The sequence below is a fragment of the Cervus elaphus genome, chromosome 22, assembly GCF_910594005.1.
Source record: "Cervus elaphus chromosome 22, mCerEla1.1, whole genome shotgun sequence".
Classification (NCBI taxonomy): domain Eukaryota; kingdom Metazoa; phylum Chordata; class Mammalia; order Artiodactyla; family Cervidae; genus Cervus; species Cervus elaphus.
The window spans coordinates 15177610-15196870 of record NC_057836.1 but is presented as its reverse complement, the minus strand read 5'-3'; the positions used below and the strand labels follow the sequence as shown (position 1 = coordinate 15196870).

General features: G+C 50.0%; 1 protein-coding gene across 2 annotated transcripts in view; it reads left to right on the top strand.

Annotated features, from left to right (window-relative positions):
- ANO2 (anoctamin 2) overlaps window positions 1–17458 on the top strand; it is a 336156-nt gene extending 318698 nt beyond the window's left edge. For both annotated transcript variants that reach the window (XM_043882141.1, XM_043882142.1), the window contains exons 21-25: window positions 966–1118; window positions 1507–1559; window positions 4443–4624; window positions 14397–14502; window positions 16566–17458. In XM_043882141.1, the coding sequence (XP_043738076.1) occupies window positions 966–1118; window positions 1507–1559; window positions 4443–4624; window positions 14397–14502; window positions 16566–16838 (767 nt within the window). In that variant the 3' untranslated portion in view covers window positions 16839–17458. The remainder of the gene's footprint in view (window positions 1–965; window positions 1119–1506; window positions 1560–4442; window positions 4625–14396; window positions 14503–16565) is intronic.
- Window positions 17459–19261: the final 1803 nt, after the last annotated feature.

Below are 19261 nucleotides of genomic sequence, written 5' to 3'. Positions count from 1 at the left end.
AATATTGTAACAAATTCAGTAAAGATTTTTTTAAATGGTCCACATCAAAAACACTTAAATAAATGCTACAAATGAACTTATTTACAAAACAGAAACAGACTCTCAGACATAGGAACTTATCAAAGGAGAGAGTGTCAGGGGAGGGGTAAATTAGGAGTTTGGCATTGTATATAGCAGATACAAACTGCTATATGTAAAATAGATAACTAACAAGATCTTCCTGTAGAGCACGGGGGACTCTATTCAACATCTTGTAATACCCTATAATGGAAAAGAATCTTAAAAATTATATGTGTGTATATATATGTATAAATACAAATACATGTACATGTATATATATATGTATGGGCTTCCCTCGTAGCTCAGTCAGTAAAGAATCTGCCTGCAATGCAGGAGACCTGGGTTTGATTCCTGGGTCAGGAAGATCCTCTGGAGAAGGAAATGGCGATCCACTCCAATATTCTTGCCTGGAGAATCCCATGGACAGAGGAGCCTGGTGGGCTACAGTCCACGGGGTTGCAAGAGTTGGACACGACTGAGCCACTAAACTACCACCAACATATATGTATATCTGAATCCCTTTGCTGTATACCTAACACAATATTGTAAATCAACTAAGGTTCCATTTAAAAAAAAATTTTACTATCTAGACCTTTGCTGAAGAAGTTTGTTAACTTTGAGTTCAATGAGCAGAATTAGTGACTGGAGATAGAAGGTGATGGAAAGGAAGGAGTCGAGATTTTTCCTTTCCTCAGGTCTTCTCACCTAAACAGAGCTTTGCACCCAAGTGATGGCCCTGACCAGCTAGGCCTGCAGGTGCTGAGACGCCCCCTCTGTGGGGTAGGTCAGAGAGGGAGCCTGAGCCCAAGGAGGACAAGAGATCCGGGTCAGAAAAGACAGGGCCCAGGGCTGCCGGGCAAGATACACCTCACCCCCGCCACCTCTCGGGCCGCGCTCTCTCGTAGTCATCCAGTTTGGCTTCGTCACCCTCTTCGTGGCCTCCTTTCCTCTGGCACCTGTGTTTGCCCTCCTCAACAACGTCATTGAAGTGCGCCTGGATGCGAAGAAGTTCGTTACGGAGCTGAGACGGCCAGATGCTGTGAGGACCAAGGATATCGGTATGTCCCCTGCCCAGAGGCCACGCGGCTCCTCCCCATCCCCTCCCTCCGCCCCTCCCCCTGTCTCCCAGGCCGCCCCTCCCGCCATGTCAGGCATCCAGGATACTGGGGCGTCTCTTGCTTCATCAGCCCCCCTGAGCCCCTCATCCTCTTCTTCTCAGGTGCTGGGAGGTCACATGACTCTCTCTCACACACACACACACACACACACGCCCCCAGGTTTGCAGACAGGGCTGCCCCTAAGCCTTTCCAGACAAGCCCGTCCCTGGGGGCCCCGGCAGAGCTCCACTGGTAACTTGCCTGCAAAGCGTCACTCTGGCTGCGGCCTTGTCATCACTGGGCTGGGGGCGGGAGGGAGCCAGACGCCCTTCTCTTTCTGTCTTAACAGGGATCTGGTTTGATATCCTCTCCGGCATCGGCAAATTCTCTGTTATCATCAACGTAAGTGCTTGTGTTCCTCACACCCTTTCTCTGTGGGAAGGGCTTTCCAGGGGAGCTGAGGTCTTCAGGGCAGGAAACCAGTTCTGTTACCTCCCAGCTTCTTCCATTGGGAGCTCTAATTAATACAGTTGTTGTTCTTATTGTTTACTTGCTAAGTCGTGCCTGACTCTTTGTGACTCCATGGACTGTAGCCTGCCAGGCTCCTCTGTTCATGGGATTTCCCAGGCAAGAATACTTAAGTGGGTTGCCGTTTAGCCCCTCCGGTTAAGAGTGAGTACACGCCTTCTTACGCATCAGGCTGTCGCCAGAGCCCTGCAGCTTTGTCATTCATTTCACTAAGAGAAAGAAAGGTAATTACCCACCAGAATGCATACCTCGGCCTTAAGAATCCAGATCAGATCTTTCTTCGGAGCCAAGAATCACGAGGAAAGAATTCCCCATATCTATCCATCTCTTCCCTTTCTTTTTCTACTCCGGAGCTGAACAATACCTGGAGCATCGCCCAGGCTGCAGTTCCTAATTACCGTTCCTCCAAGTTGTCAGTGTGAAGTCTTAATTATCCCTGTGGACTCTGGCCCTGCTTGCTTAAGATAGGACATAGAAGAAGAGAGGTCCTGCCTGCTCTGACCTCCTTAACTGCCTTGCCAGACGTGTCCAGGTTTCAGAGGAAATCCTGCTGGACCCAAGCCAACAGCTCCTTTGGCGTCTGAGTTCCTTACAGACGGTGGCCAGGCAGGGTCTCTGCTTCCATCTCCCGAGTCCAGATCAGTCAGCTCAGCCCATAGCAAGAAAGTCACGGCCCCTGTTCTCTTGGGAGAGAAGCCCTGACTGTCCAGGCTCCCCACTAAGAACACATAAAGTGACATGAGGTGTGCAGAGAGGATCAGCCCGTCACACATGGGATGTTTGATGTAGGAAGTGCAGGTCTCAAGGCTGAGAAATCAGGTGCCTTTTGGAAAATAGATCAATAACTGCTTTGGAGTTGAGGCTTCTAGAAAAGAAGCAGTTGCTAGTGCTAGTGGCTTCCCAGCTGGCTCAGTGGTAAAGAATCTGCCTGCCAAGGCAGGAGATGCAAGAGATGCAGGTTTGACCCCTGGGTTGGAAAGATCTCTTGGACAAGGGAATGGCAACACACTCTAGTATTCTTGCCTGGAGAATTCCATGGAGAGAGGAGCCTGGCAGGCTGCATTCCATGGGGTTGCAAAGAGTCAGACACGACTGAGCACACATGCTTCTGGAAAAAAGCCCGTGAGTACCAAGCACTTTTCAGCTACACAACAGAAAGACAGAAGTTTTACTTCCCTGCCCTTACTTCTTATTTGTTAAAAAATGGGGGCGAATCAGAGTCTCACCAAATCATATCATCCTAGAAATCAAAAGAGATGATGAAGGTATGTCTGGTCCATGCTCTGTTAATTGCAGCTGTGATTATTAGAAGTATGCTTCTCACTGTTACGTATGGCTGTGGCCCCGCACACTCACGTATATATTTAGAAAACAATGCCTAAACTGCATTTTTTGAAAGAACTTTAATTGTTGGTGCCGGGGACAGTATAAACACCTGCCAAAAAGATTTAAGATTTTCTTTGCAGAAAGTCCTCCTGCATTTAAACAGGCAATCATTCATTTGTCATTTGGCTTGCTCCGCAGACATTTATAGAGGACTTGGATACACCCGGGGCGAGGTCGGGTGGGTGCATTTCATCCAGCAAGACCTATTCCTCTCCCTTGGTGTCTTACTTTTTCTAAGCAAAATGGATGAGAGTGACTTCCATCATATGACAGGATGAAAGGCGCTGAGAATGGTGAAACTGAGGTTCCCTGTGGAACCATAGCTGTGGTGTTCCTGGTTTTCTGCTGTCACTCAGGGGCAAGTGTACCATTCGATGTCCTTGCCCATCACATTTAAGCAGCCCTCTGGACTTCCCAGGTGGCGCTAGTGGTAAAGAACCTGCCTGCCAATGCAGGAGATGTAAGAGACGCACTTTCGATCCCTGGCTTGGGAAGATCCCCTGGAGGAGGGCATGGCAACCCGTTCCAGTATTCTTGCCTGGAGAATCCCCATGGACAGAGGAGCCTGGCAGGCTACAGTCCATAGGGTCGCAAAGAGTCAGACACGACTGAAGCGACTTAGCACGCACACACTCATTACGATTGATAATTTTCTCAGAAAGTCTTCCACTCCTTTTTGTAAAAAATAGTTTTATTTATTTATTTATTTTCAAATGTGCTGGGTCTTTGTTTCTGTGGAACTTTTCTGTAGTTGCAATGACTGGTGGCTACTCTCTAGTTGTGGTGCATGGGCTTCTCATTGTAGTGACTTCTCTTGTCGCAGAGCATGGGCTCTAGGGCACTCAGGCTTCAGTAGTTGCTGCATGCGGGCTCAGTAGTTGCAGCTCCCGGGCTCTAGAGCCCAGGCTTAGTAGTTGGGGCACATGGGCTTAGTTGCTCTGTGACTTGTCGGATCTTCCTGGACCAGGAATTGAACCCATGTCTCCTGCATTGGCAGGCAGATTCTTTACCACTGAACCACCAGGGAAACCCCATCCACTCCTCTTTGGTGTGGCCAATGCCAGCATCAGTTCAAATATCTCAGAGATGTTTATGCCCTCCCTCACCAAATGGCCCAAACTGGCTTAGCATCCTTTGCTTCGGTGGTCGTAATTCACTCTCTTGACAGTCAGTGGTTTCCTTCCACGTGTCAAAGATGGAAAAGCCAGGTAGGTCAGCACCATGAGCTCAGGGACAAAGATTCTGTTAGTCAGAGCAGCACCTCTGGATAGGGAGCCCAGGAGGGGGGCGGTCTCTTAGTCAGATGGACCTGTGCCACCTGGACGGTGTCCGTCCTGACTGTTCCTCAGGTGCTTCTGGTTCTACCCCCAGGCTTTTGTCATCGCCGTCACCTCTGACTTCATCCCCCGCCTGGTGTATCAGTACTCCTATAGTCACAATGGGACTCTGCATGGCTTTGTCAACCACACCCTCTCCTTTTTCAACGTCAGCCAGCTGAAGGAGGGAACGCAGCCCGAGAACTCCCAGTTTGAACAGGAGGTTCAGTTCTGCAGGTAAGGTGATCGCGAGCAGGAGGGTGGTGGAGGACTGGAAGTGGCAAGTCCAAGCAACTCTCTGGATGACCTAGAATTGCATCTTCTTCTAGAATTACCTAGATGACCTAGAATTATCCTTCTTCTTAGCCTCTGTCTCCTACCCCCAAGCCCCAGATCCCAAGAAATCAATTTCAATGAATCAACCAATATTTTTTTAACTGGAAGGTTTCAACACTTAATTTTTTTAAAACTTTTAATTTTGTTTTGGGATACAGATGATTAACAATGCTGTGATAGTTTCAGATGGACGGCAGAGAGACTCAGCCATACTTATACACATATCCATTCTCCCCAAACTCCTTTCCCATCCAGGCTGCACATAACATTGTGCAGAGTTCCTTGTGCTATACAGTAGGTCCTTACTGGTGATCCATTTTAAATATAACAGTGTGTCCATGTCCATCCCAAACTCCCTGACTATTCCTTCCCTCTATCCGTCCCCCTGGCAACCACAAGCTTGTTCTCTAAATGAATCAACCAACATTTATTGAGTGCCTTTTGCTAGACACTGTGGAGTAGACAAAAAGGTATATAGGTTCATTCTTACCATCTAGGGAAGGTCTGGTTTATGATCTGGTTGGGAAGAAAACAGAACTCTCTAGGACATTGCACATTGTTCAGTGATTATGTCTAGTACGGACCATGAGCCTCATGGGTGTTTGGAGGAGAGGGAGGACAGTAGAGGCTGGAATGGAAAGGGTAGGCTTCTTGGAGGAGCCATGAAGAGTTGTAGGGCAAAAAGCATATCATAGGTATAGAGTCAGCGCGAGCCAGGTCATGGGGGTGGGGATGAACCTGGGGTATTTGATAAATGCTTAGGGGCTAGCTGGTAAGAGTCTGCGAGTAGAGTGTTTGGGAGGTAAACATAGGGAATAATATAGGAAATACAATATATAGAGCAACTCCTCGAGTAGCATAAGCCAAAGTGTTGTGGACTTGAATAGGTAGGATGAAGTAGATACTGAGAAACCTTGAAGTCTTACAAGAATTTTAAGGTGATGCAGTAGGAAGGTAAGGACTTTTATAGGGCCAGATAGTTAGAGGATAAAGTGTAGGCTTAGGAAAATTAATCTGGTCTCAGAATGGAAGATGAGTTAGAATTGAGGAAACTCAAGGAGAGCGGCTGAGGTGCTACACCATTCAGACATGAGCCATGGAAGGCCTGGAACAGAAATGTGGAAGAAATTTGGAGTAAGGGAGAAGATGAGCTCCTTAATGTCATACCTTACAAAGCTGGGGACCAGAGGACTGAGACAGCCTGAGTCAGGATGATTCCGAAGTTTGGGTTGATGTCAGAAGACTGGGAAATTGTGGGTCTGTTGACAGGGATGGGGAAGATGCTAAGAGAATCTGATTTTACTGTCCATGTGATGAATTTGGCATTGGCAGGTGGATTCTTAACTACCACACCACTAGGGAAGTCCTCATTGTGCATCTGTTTTTGAGGCTTTATGATAGGCTTGGCATCAGTCATATAATAGGGAACAAGACGCTGCCTCCCTCAAGAAGTCTAGATGAATGAGATGAGTAAGCAATGAGAGTCGAGCTTCTGTGATTGCAATTGGGAGGCTGCAGGACACTCTCCTAGCCCTGAAGGAGGAGGCCATGCACCTAACCTGGACCTCAGTGTCCAGTGCAGGAGTGGCCAGAGGGAGAATCCTGTTGAATCTGCTCCCTCCCAGGAGGGACCAAGGCGGCCTGGGTGGTGAGCAGGGTGGGAGGAGCAGTGATGGGCAGGAAGGGGTTATCAGGTGGTGCAGGGGGTCCAGGGAGGACGGGGTGTCCCACGCCAAGGGGCTGGATTGTGCTCAGTGGTCGGAGATGGAATAAGGGGGTTGAACTAGGAGAGAGACCAGGCAGGCACGGGAGGTATGCAGACTCCTCTCTAGCACTGGGAGCCACTGCGGGGATCGAAGGGACTTTTCACTGGTGTCATCTCTGACTGTGTTGTGAAGAGCAGCAGGTTACATTGGAAATAAGGGGCCGCCCTGCTCTGAAGTATAAAACAGATGTCTGGAGAGGGGGTCAGCGTATCATCTAGACACACACCATCCCAAATGGGTATACCATGTGGGCTGCCTTTTCTAGAAGGATGAGGAGTGCTGATGGAAATCTCTACCCACCCCAGGTGGGTCCTGCTCACCGCATACCGTGGGGACTGCGCTGGCTTGCCAAAGTTTCTGGAAATTTAGGAAGTAGAGACATAAATTACTGATGTCCTTGTAAGCTAGGATTTGTCAGTGACTGTCAGAAAGAGAAATGAAAAAATAAGAAGATGGAGAGTTAGGGAGACTGTAGGAAACACAGAAACACAGACAACGTCAGAGCTAGCCCCGAAGCCAGCGTTTAGAACTGCTTCCGTGGTGGGAAATGAAATTTGTCCTGATTTTCTGGCAAATAGCGTTGGGAACTCAATGACCCTTCTTATTCTTAGTTTTTCATGACCTCTGGAGATAAATGTGGTCAAATAAAACTGAGGTCTCGGGCTCCAGCCCAGCCTTGCCAAGGATAGAGGTATCTTAAAAATAGCAGTAAAAGTTAGGACAAGTCTCTGACTGCCCATTCAAGATGCGTTCCCAGCATTTTTGGAGCCATGTCTGCCTTGGCCATTTAACTGACTGCACAGGGCTGCTCAATAAACAGCCCCATGATGTCAGTCTGTGGGCATGCTTAGTGGCCCATTTAACAGGGTCGAGGGGCCCCTGTGTCCTTCAAGTTGGATGGTGGCTCAGTCTTCTGGCTCAGTGGGAGGAGAGTAGAGAGGTCAGCAGGGCAGGAACTGGGGTCTCAGAGCTCAAGGAACCCACCTGAGCTTGGGCAACCCATTGGGTCTGTTTGGAGATGCTGAGTATCCACAAACAGCATCCTTGGGTGATGCTTGCGGGTTTGTCTGTAGGATTCAAGTTCTCTCCTGTCCCAGGGTCCTGCAAGTTCCTTCTGGGGCCTGGCTGCCTCTCCTCTGCTGCTGGCCAAGACCAGAAGGAAAGCCAGCTTTCTGGGTACCTCTGCTTATCTTTATCAGCTACTAGATCAACTTGGGCCTGCTTAGTTCCTAGTGGGCTAAGCTGTTTCCCCTTGTTGAAGGGAAAATTTCTAAAGACATTTGTAAGCAGCTCGGGTGGTGTGAAAATGTTGTGTACCATCTTGTTCAGCATTAAAACATTACTTTCCAATGGGACTATTAAATTTTATTTTTATATACCACTGTTTGAGGTTGAGAAATACATTAACTAACTGATGTATAATGACTAAAAGATCATTTTAGAAAGCTGTTTCGCATATACATGGAATGTAGAAAGATGGTACTGATGAAGCTATTCTGTAGGGCAGCAATGGAGATTCAGACATAGAGGACAGACTTATGGAGGAGGGCAGCGGGAGACTTATGGACAAGGGCAGTGGGGAGGAAGGAGAGGGTGGGACAAATGGAGAGAGCAGCGTGGAAGCATATACAGTTCGATATGTAAATTGATAGCCAATGGGAATTTTCTGTGTGACTCAGGGAACTCAAACCAGGGCTCTGTAACAACCTAGAGGGGTGGGATAGGGTGGGAGGTGGGAGGGAGGCTCAAGAGGGAGGAGATGTAGATGTACCTATGGCTGATTCACGCTGATGTATGGCAGATGTCAAACCAATACTGTAAAGCAGTTATTCTTCCATTAAAAATAAATAAGTTTTTTAAAAAGCCATTTCCAGGACTTCCCTGGTGGTCCAGTGGTTAAGACTCATCACTTGCACTGCAGGGGGAGTGGTTTCCATCCCTGGTCAAGAAGCTAAGAGCCCACATGCTACAGGGAGTGGCCCCCCCCCCAAAAAAAGCCGTTTCTGAATGTCAAGGACCAACCCCTTGGTTTATTATGTCAGCAGCTGCAGCAATTCTGTATTGTGATGACCTGTGGCAGGTGTCACTGTCAAGGTCACCCTGCAAGTGAGGGTGGGAGGGGGGCATCTGAGCCAGGAGCCTCTCCTTCCTGCCTGCACCTCAGTTTCCCCATCTGTAAAAGTGGGGACTTGGAATAAATCACCTTCAAACCTTCTTTTCTACTTCATGCAAAAAATCAATAGTGAGCGACATGTGTAATATATGAATTTATTCCTGTGAAAGTTCTAAACATTACAGGCAACCTCTCCAACTCTGTCCTACATCCACACAGCCCTGCCCAGCCCTGGGCATCTTTCCAACTGTAACCCTGGTGACACATTTGCTCGACCCTTTCTCAGTCATTTTCCCATGTATTAACATAAAAATGAATTTGTAGAACTTTTTAAGATACTTCACAGGAAAAAAAAAAAGATACTTCACAGGTTCTTTTTCTAATAATGAACTATATTTTGAGTTAATAGGAACCTTATTCCTTTAGGTCATGTATACATTCAACTCAATGTGATTATTTCACAGTGTTAGAACAATCTAGGTGAAATATGAATGCATTTTTAAAGTGAAGAGTTAGTGTTGATTTTTGTACCTCTTTTACTTAATGTTTGTGAGTTTGCTTCTCTTAACACTGTGATTTGGCTCCTGGAAGCTCAATGTGAAAATATATTTGGGTCACTGAATATTGCCATTAATTGAATCTTTTTAAAAAAATATTTTATTTATTTTTGGCTGTGCTGGGTCTTCATTGCTTTGTGCAGGCTCTCTAGTTGCAGTGAGCATGGGCTACTCTCTAGCTGTGGTGCGCAGGCTTCTCGTTGCCATGGCTTCTCTTCTTGTGGAGCAACAAGCAGTAGTTGTGGCGCGTGGGCTCAGTAATTGCAGCTTGTGGCTCTAGAGCACAGGCTCAGAAGTTGTGGAGCATGGGCTTAGTTGCCCCGCAGCATGTGGAATCTTCCTGGACCAGAGATCGAACCTGTGTCCCCTGCATTGGCAGACAGATTCCTAACCACTGGACCCCCTAGGAAGTCCTGCATCCTCCTTTTGCAATTAAGAACTGTTTTGTGATAAAAGTCATTCTTTATAGATGTATGTGCATATATATGTATATGTATGTATAGATATATGTAAAGGAAAAGACTTTTCTCAGCCCCCACCCCAGTCATTCTCTCCCAGAAGAACCTGTTGTGTGCATTTCTGTCTCCAGAAATCACACTCACACCAGCTGTCTCATTTACTACTCACTGTTTTCCTTTGACATTCACTGTAAATACACACACACACACTCTCACATTCCTTTGTTCATGGTGGGTTGAGAAAGCTGTCCCGTGTCCACCTTCTATGTACCAGTGATGCACATTTTGTTGGCTCCATGAAGTTAGAATGATGAGGTCCAGCAACGTGGAAAAACTTTCTCGGGTTCTTAAAATTAGTAAGGGGCCCAGCCGCTCCAGTCCAGTTTTAGACACTCTAGTTGTTTCATTATTGGAAGACTCTCCTTACTACAGGACTCCAGGGAACTCTCAAACTCGATGTTAAGGCTCAAAGAAAATAAAGGAAGACTGAAGGGATGAGGGTGAGATCTGGGAACTGTTCCTAAAATTATAACCCCGAGCTTCAGCCACGGCCAGCAGATGCAGGAAGTGAGCACGTGAGGGGTTCACCCAGCACTGGGCCACCCAGTGGGACTTTGGGAGAGCCAGGGCTCTCAAAACCAGGGAAAAGGAGATGACTTTGGGAAGCCTCAGAGCTGATGGGAATGGAACAGAAGCTCTCCTGCCCATCAGCCTGACGCTGGCCTGCTTTGTGCCTTTACCTGGACTGAGAACCTGAGAGAAGCTCCCTGCAGTTGGGCATCAGCTCTATTTGGTTCATCTCAGTATCATGGGAAACTCAGGGCATCTGAGCTGTGCTCAGAAATCTTCCCGGAAAGCCAGGAGGAACTGGGAGCAGCGGTGTACCTTCTCCATCCTCTTTTAACAGAAGAGGTGTACTTCTTAAGTCACTTTCAGTTAAAGGAGAAAGAACAGCTCCGATGTACTGGGTCCTCTGACATGTCTGGCAGTGCGCTGAGTGGTCTTCATTCCAACTTTGTGAGATGGAACGTCCATGTTTCACAGATGAGGACCCCAGCCATCAGGTCCTTAGGTAACTTGCTAGAGGACAGAGAAGTGAAACAGTGGGGGTGGGATCAAGCCTTCATCTGCTGACTCCCCATGCTTTTGCCAGTGCCGTTCTCTGCACTGGGCTTGGAAGTGAAACAGACCTCTGTCACTGGGTTGGCCACAATTAAGTTCAATAGCCGCTCTGTCTTTTCTGGACATGTCTAGTTTTAAAACTAACGATCTCTTTGTTTAATTAATGTCTTCTGATTACTCAGTGAAAACATTTAATACACTTGAATTCTTAGGATGAATTTTTTTTTTAAATCCTGAAATCTGAACTTTTGTCATTGTTGTTCAGTCGCTAAGTCATGTCTAACTCTTTGCAACCCCATGGACTGCAGCACTCCAGGCTTCCCTGTTCTTCACTATCTCCCAGAGTTCGCTCAAACTCATGTCCATTGAGTCGGTGATGCCATCCAACCATCTCATCCTCTACTACCCTCTTCTCCTTTTGCCTTCAATCTTTCCCAGCATCAGGGTCTTTTCCAGTGAGTCTGCTCTTCACATCATGTGGCCAAAGTATTGGTTTCAGCTTCATCATCAGTTCTTCTAATGAATATTCAGGATTGATTTCCTTTAAGATTGACTGGTTTGATCTCCTTGCAGTCCAAGGGACTCTCAAGAGTCTTCTCCAGCACCCACTTGACTTCTTAGGGTGAATTATTTTTAAATTATGAAATCTGAACTTATATTGGAATGTAAATGAGCAATCATTTACCTGGTGGCAGAGGCTTCCTGGAATCAGTGTTCTTCAAACTGTGAATCATGGTTCATCAGTTGGGAAATGGCTTATGTATCATGAGCAGCATTTTAAAGACTAGGAGAGGCGAGGACAGCAGAGAATAAAAGAGTATCAGAGCATGGGATACAGCACGGATGAGTGTGTTCTGTGTGATTTTTATTTCAGTGATACATATGCATGTGTGCATGAATGTAAAATGCATTGCTTACTCCAGGTCACAGTTTTTATTTAAAGTTAGCTTTGCAAAGAGAAATGTGAACAGATGCACAAATCATTAAATTGCGCGCTGCTCTTTTCTGGGCAGTGCTGGCCCTGTAGTTCCTGACAAAGCGCCCTTAGTCCACTGGCACAGCGGGACTGCGAATCGAGCTTTCTGGACGGATCTCTGTGTTAATCTTTCCCCAGACCCTTGATGAGATGGATGTGCCTGCCAGATTCAAAACATGTTTTGGACACTCAGGGAGGGTAAAGTGACATTTCCAAACGCTGTGGTGAGTTAGTAGCAGAAGTGGGACCAGAATTAGATTATTTATGGATTCTTTGCAGACTGGAAAAAGAGAGGGGTGAGCGATGGCTGTCTTATTGAGGTCAGTGAGCAGCTGTTCCTTCATCGATGGAGCTAGAAAACAAGTGGGAGTGACTTTGATTGTGGTGGCAGGATCAGACTGGACCTGGGGGGATCTTCCCCATGGTCAAAAGTGGGGGTGGGGGCAGGGGTGTACAGCAGCCCTCTTCCAGGGGTCTTGAGAAAAGCAAGACAGATTCCTGTCTGCCTGGGATTTGAGGGGCAGAGCAGGAGGGTGAGCAAGACTGAGTTTTTTTCCCCACCCAAGATGACCTTATTCCCTTGGCCACACCCTCGCCCTCTCCCACGAGTAGGCGTGGTCTGGAGCTGGTCTTGATTCTGTCCTCAGCCACGGATGGCGAGGATGAACCCTGTGGTGCTTTGCTGGGCTGCAGTTAGCTTTGCTTCTCATCCGGATGTCAAACCAAGCCCGCAACAGCTGTGATCAGCTGTCGGAAGAGGGGAGCGGGTGGGAGGGAGCGGCTCCTGGCCTCTTGCCCAGCCCCAGTCAGACGTTCAGCCTCCATCTCTCCATTTGCCTCTTGCTGTGGCTGACTCTCCCGCTATGACTTTTTCGGCCCTTTGGCCTGCATCTCTTTTCATCTTCCCTTTTTCCTCTTCTCCCCTCTTGGGAGGGGATCTTCTTGGGTCATATCTTCTTGGACCATTGAAAGCCCCCATGCTTCTGTGTGAATCTTTTAGAACCATGGGTTCATTCAGGACAGGGAAGGGTTCAGAGAGCACCCACAGCAGAATCCCCCACCCCAAACTGCAGCTGGTAGCCAGGAGCTTCCCAACAATGGAGGAAAGCCTGGATTCAGGCAGACTGGGATTCTCACCTTGAATCCACCCCTGTCTGGCCAGGCATTGAACTTCTCTGAGCCTCAGTTCACTCCTGGGTTACACGGGGATACCCATGCCTGCCCGTGGATCTTGTTCTCAAGTGAAGGAGCTTTAGAAAAGTTCCTTGTCAGGGGTGGACACGTTCAGTATATGCTTGTTTTTCCTTCTGGGTGCCCCCAACCCTCCCCGCCTTCCTCAGCGTCCCTGCACCCTCCTAGTGGCCTGATGCTACCCCACCTCATGCTTCAGCCCGGGGCTTGTTTTGCTTTCACTGAGCATCGAAGATTTGTTGAATTCCATGGAGAAAACAGTTCCATGAAGGGGCATAAATCTTCTGTACCAGCTCTTGCCATTTTTCCAGGCTTAGAAAAAAAGTGATTCTGAGAAAATAAGCCATTTTTAACATGAGTCATCTCAGGATGGGAAGTGGGGGGAGGGGGGAAGGCAACAGCTCAGACAAGCCCTAGACCTCTCCATGGTCTGAGCTCGAGGCAGGCACTGACATTTTGTTTTTCAAACTCTGTGTGTGTGTGTGTGTGTGTGTGTGTGTGTGTGTGTGTGCAGTTGCTCAGTTGTGTTTGACTCTTTGCAACCCCATGGACAGTACCCCACCAGGCTCCTCTGTCCATGGAATTTTCCAGGCAAGAATACTGGAGTAGGTTGCCATTTCCTCCTCCAGGGGAGCTTCCCAACCCAGCCATTGAACCCATGTCTCTTGCATCTCCAGCATTGCAAGAGGATTCTTTACCGCTGAGTCACTGGGGAAGCCTTTAACAACATGGGCAGATGATCAAGATGGGCGGTTAAAAGAGGGGGCTACTGCCCAACTGTGACCATTACCACTGCTCCCCCAAATCCACTCAGCCTTCAGCTTTGGTCTGAATCAGCTGTCAAATGAGGCCAGCCCCTCTTATGGCCAGGGTCCCAGAGCAGACCAGGCTGGGGAGGACCCCTGAACTCTGCTGGCCTCTGCGTCTTCACTGAGTCCTGGGCCTCGGAGTACTCTGCCGGGTATCTGTGGGTTCCCCACCGCTCTCAGAGCCCACAGGCTAGTGGACCCCAGATGGATCCCCTGTCCTGAGTTCCTCTCATGATTCCTGGACCCCTCATGGCAACCCATTCCAGTATTCTTGCCTGGAAAATTCCGTGGACAGAGGAGCCCAATGAGCTACAGTCCATGGGGTCACAAAAGAGACATGACTGAGCACACACAGAGACACACACACACATATACACACATACACATACACACGTATACACACACACACACACACACACAGGAGAAGGAGAATCCAAAGGAAACTTCTGGAGATGTTGGAGAGAGTGAGAAAGATACTTTGAGGCTGACATTGGCTCTTTTGGAGTTTGGACTTTTTTGGACGTTGTTGGTTGGGCCCTGGGTTCCTTACCTCTGCCCCCACTCCCTAGGTCTAAGAGCCAAGGCCCTGCCTGCTGCTCTGACTTTTGAGGTGATAGCCGGAGAGGTACCTCCTTCCCTCCATCTCCTCCCAGTCTTCATATCGCCTTCCTCTCTGGGCAGGTTTAAGGATTACCGGGAGCCGCCGTGGGCCCCGAACCCATATGAGTTTTCCAAGCAGTACTGGGCCGTTCTGTCTGCACGTCTGGCTTTTGTCATAATCTTCCAGGTGAGTTGTTCAGTTAAGTTAGGCACAGCTGGTTAGGATCCAGGCTCAGGGATCCAGACAGCCTTGCCTCCGGGTTTTCAGGGTGCTCTGTGACCCTCTGCTGGGTGAGGGCTTTCATGAACGGATGGATGCACAGAAGGAGAAAAGGCCACAGGGTCAGGTTGCAAGGCAGACGTGGAGTAACGTGCAGGGTGGAGAAGGATTCCCACGTAAACCTCAGACTGGAAAGTGGGGAGCAATCTCTCAGCAGAGAGAGCAGAGTCTCAACCCAAAGGCAGACAGGCAGCCACCCCACTGCCCGCCGCCGGTCTCTGCGCTCAAGAAAGGGCTCCAGTTCTAACCCTTCCTTCCAGCTCCCACCGGCCCCCTCTTTGTTGTGTTGTTTGAGACCCCTGGTGGGAAAGGCCCCCAGAGCCCCACCTGGCACCCCTGCTCAATAGCAAACCCAAGTTGGCTATTCCTATCTCCCAGACTAGCTGAAGCTACAGTTGTGTCACCAAGATTCTCTCTGCATGAGGCCCCCACTCCCACTGCCAGCCTTGGAGCAGAGCTGGGGTACCAGCCCAGATCCCTTACATATAAGCCCCACCCCAGGCTTTTGTATTCCCCAAAGGCGGGTCCCTGGAGGGCCCTAAGGTATCCTGACCCAGCCCCCAGCCCAGGAAGTAGGGAAGACCCCCAGCTAGTCTTTCACCTGGAGAAGCAGCATTCTTGCTCTGGGGGATGGTGGGGTGGTGGTGGGGGGGCGTGTGCTGAGAATCCTCACCTGTCCCCCGCTGCTCCCCGCCCCCAGGAGCTGCCTCACTTTACCACCGCATGTCAGGCGTCACTTCCACTCCACTGGGAGGACTTGGTTGAAGAGGCGAGTGTGGGACTTGATTCAGCAGCTCCAGATGCCCTGAGATGCCCAGGGGCCCCTGGGGACAACCTTGGTTCCCAAGTCTTCCCTGGGCCCTTCTGGGTTCCAGGTCGAGCTGAGGGCACATTTAGAGCCTGGAAGACAGAGGGCAGGGCTCTGGTGTCTCCGGCACTGTCACCGTCCTCGGGTTTAAGGAGAGGGGGTGTGTGAGCATAAGATGGGCAGGTGGAGAAGGAGACCACAGCTGGAGGTTGGGGGCGCCAGTGGAGGACTGGGAACCCAAGTACCCAGGGAGAGGCCTTGAATTGGGCTGTGCGCCACAGCTCCCGGTGGGAAATATTCACCCTTTTAAGTAGAAAACGCACCCGGGAAGAGAAAAAGGGCCTCATCCTACCTTAGTGGAGGAGACATGGCCTCCCGAGTGGAGAAAGGAGCCAGTTGGAGGTGTGCACGCAACCTCAGAACCCAGGAAGGCGGGCGGGAGGCAGGGTCCAGGCAGGCGCTGTGACCAGAGATGCTGCGATGGTTGAACAGGGTCCACCTCTGATATGGGGGGCAGAGGGCCAGCTGGGAGGAAGAGAGGGGCCGCTGGTCCAGGGAGAGACCTGGAGGGGCCGTCAGGCCTTATGGCCACTTCCTGAGGAGTTCAGGAGGGACGGGTCCCGTGTATGCCTATGGCCGATTCATGTTGATGTGTGGCAGAGGCCTTCACAATATTGTAAAGTAATTATCCTTCAATTAAAATAAGTAAATAATTTTTTATAAAAAAGCTTTGGAGCTGGAGGCCTGGAGGCAAGAACAAGACGTGCGGGGTGGGAGGCAGACAGAGAGAGGAAGAGTGGAGGAGGCAGAGAGGCGTGGCTAAGAAGGGAAAGGCTACCCACTCCAGTGTTCTGGCCTGGAGAATTCCATGGACTCTATAGTCCATGGGGTCGCAAAGAGTCGGACACGACTGAGCGACTTTCACACACACGATGCTGTCAGGCCGTGCATGGGAGGGGGCCCTGTCACTTCTCTACCTTCTCCTGGGGGCCCCGAGGGACCATGATGCTCGTCCGATGGCTGAGATCAGCCGAGGAGCCAGAGGAACCCAGAGCCCCCTGCCCCCAGGTCTGGGTCTGTGTCATCACCACCGCCCACCCACCCCAGGTCGGAACCCTCCAGCTGGGGCCTCTCCTCTCACCCTCTCCGTCAACTCTCCCAGAACCTGGTGATGTTCCTGAGTGTCCTCGTGGACTGGATGATCCCTGACATCCCCACAGACATCAGCGACCAGATCAAGAGGGAGAAGAGCCTGTTTGTGGACTTCTTCCTGAAAGAGGAGCACGAGAAGCTCAGGCTGACGGAGGAGCCGGCCCGGAGGAGCCAGAGCACCGGCCGCCACAGCAGGAGGAGCCCAGCGGCCAGCCCAGCGCCCTCGGGCCGGAGCCAGCCAGGCAGCAGCGTGTCCTCAGGGTCCCAGCACACCAGCGTGTGAGCTGGGGCATGGGGGCAGCAGAGACCAGCACGGGGCTGTGTGCCCACACGGCGGGGTGACTGTCCTTCCACAGGGTCGTGAAGACAGAGATTCGAGAGAGGAGGTGGAGGATGTGCGCAGGAGGAAAGGGAATGATGCTGCTTCTCAGAAGCTTTGGCTTGGGTTTCTTTTAGGTCCTCTTTGAACTGTATCCCTTGGGGGGTTGGTACCCCCTTTTGCATACATCAGTGAAAGAACGGGGTCTCTCCAGCCCAGGGTCCCAGGTACCCCAAGCCTGTCCCGTGCTCTGCCCCCCACCAGGACCCCTCCCCGCATTTTGGTGGCCGCGGGCCATGAGCAGCACAGTCCAGGCCCTGTTTCCACCCGATCATAAGTGATCTCACCTCCCTTCCCAGCATCACCCCGAGAAAACCCTCTGTGTCACCGCCACAGCCTCAGTGGATGCAGCTGAAGTGCCCGGGCTGATGGCTGTGGCCTCTGGACCCAACTGAGGAGCCAAGGTCCAGCCCTGGGTTTGTCTCCAGCCCATGTCCCGGGGATGCTTTGAGCTCAGTGCAACTAACCATCCTTTTATGCAGGTTCAGGTTTAAAGTAATAAACTGAGACATTCTTTATAAAGATGCCTCTCCTTGTCTTCGGTTCTCTCTCGCTTACTCTGCACCGGTATTTACGGAGCCCCTGCTGTGTGCAAACATGGTTCTCAGACTAGCGATCCAGAAGAGGAGAAGAGACAGAATGCATGGAGCCACGTTCTGGGAGAGACAGACAGTGAGCTGACGTATGTGCAGCATTGCAGACTTAATAAGAAACGTGAAATAGAACAAGGGAGACAGGAAATAGGGAGGGAGGGCACGGAAGGAGGGGTTTGCCATTTTATGTATGAATTAACGAGGAACCCACAAAGGTCCAGAGATAACGTCTTGCACAGCTATTGGGAGATTTTCAAGTGCAGTTGGAAGCAAAGGCCAGCGTCACCGACCATCGCCTCTCACACACCTCTGCCCACCAGCTGCCCACAGCCGGTTGTGCCGTTCCTTTCAGGGGACCTGGCCCCAGTTCCCTGCAGGTCAGTGTGGCCGGCATCCAACTCAGTCACAATGGGAACTGTCAGGAAGGTCACACCCTCCTGGCAGGTGTTGGTTACTCTGACACGCCGAAGGTTTAGATTGGTTTTCCAGTTTTTTATTTTCACCCCCACCATCTTTTTTCAACATTTTATCTCCTTGTCCAAGTCCTCTATACTTTAGGAACATATTCGTCCCAGGAGAGTGTTACTCTCCTGGACACACACCCCTCCATCCATTTATAGTCTGCTGCTGCTGCTAAGTCGCTTCAGTCGTGTCCGACTCTGTGCGACCCTATAGACAACAGCCCACCAGGCTCCTCCGTCCACAGGATTCTCTAGGCAAGAATACCGGAATGGGTTGCCATTTCCTTCTCCACCATTTATAGTCTACAACACAGGAGTCCAGCAGCGTCTAAACTCTTATCTGAATCTATCATGGATAATCTGGAAGGAGGTGGAGACTCCCCCAGCCCTCTCACCTTTCTCTCTTGCATTTCCTGTGCCGCTGAAGGCTGGACCTTTTCCTGCGGTGTGTTTATTCTTTAACTTTTAATTTTATAGTGGAGTTTGGCCGATTAACAATGTTGTGATAGTTTCAGGTGGACAGCAAAGGGACTGTATGTATCCATTCTCCCCCAAACACCTCTCCCATCCAGGCTGCCACATGACATTGAGCAGAGTTCCATGTTCTGTATAGTAGGTCCTTGCTGGGGATCCATTTTTAATATAGCAGTGTGTACATGTCCCGTCCAAACTCCCTAGCCATGCCTTCCCCCGATCCTCCCCACCTGGCAACCATAAGTTTGTTCTCTAAGTCTATGAGCTGAAGTGTGTGTTTTCTGCGATACCGTCTTGCTGGTTAATGAGGCTGAACTGGGTACCGCTTATATCCATTCCCACCCTAACAAGTACAGTTCTGCGGACTTCCCATGGCATGGCACTCGTAAGGAGTATGGACCAGTGTGGATAACTCAGCTTACCTTCCATGAAACCAGTCTACTCACCTTTTACATCCCGACCCTGGCCAGCCGCATCTCAGGTCTCCTAGCTCTCTCAAATCCAGGTACGGTGCATGAGTGCTCAGCTGTGTCCTACTGAGCAACCCCAAGGATTGCAGCCCTCCAGGCTCCTCTGCCCATGGGATATCCCCCGCAAGATTACTGGAGTGGGTTGTCAATTTCTGCTGCTGGGCATCTTCCCAACCCAGGGATCGAACACACATCTGCATTGTAGGCGGATTCTTCACCACTGAGCCACCTGGGAAGTCCTCAGCCCAGCTACCTGCGTATGTGTGTGCTAAGTTGCTTCCATCATGTCCGACTTGTTGCCACTCTATGGACCATAGCCCACTAGGCTG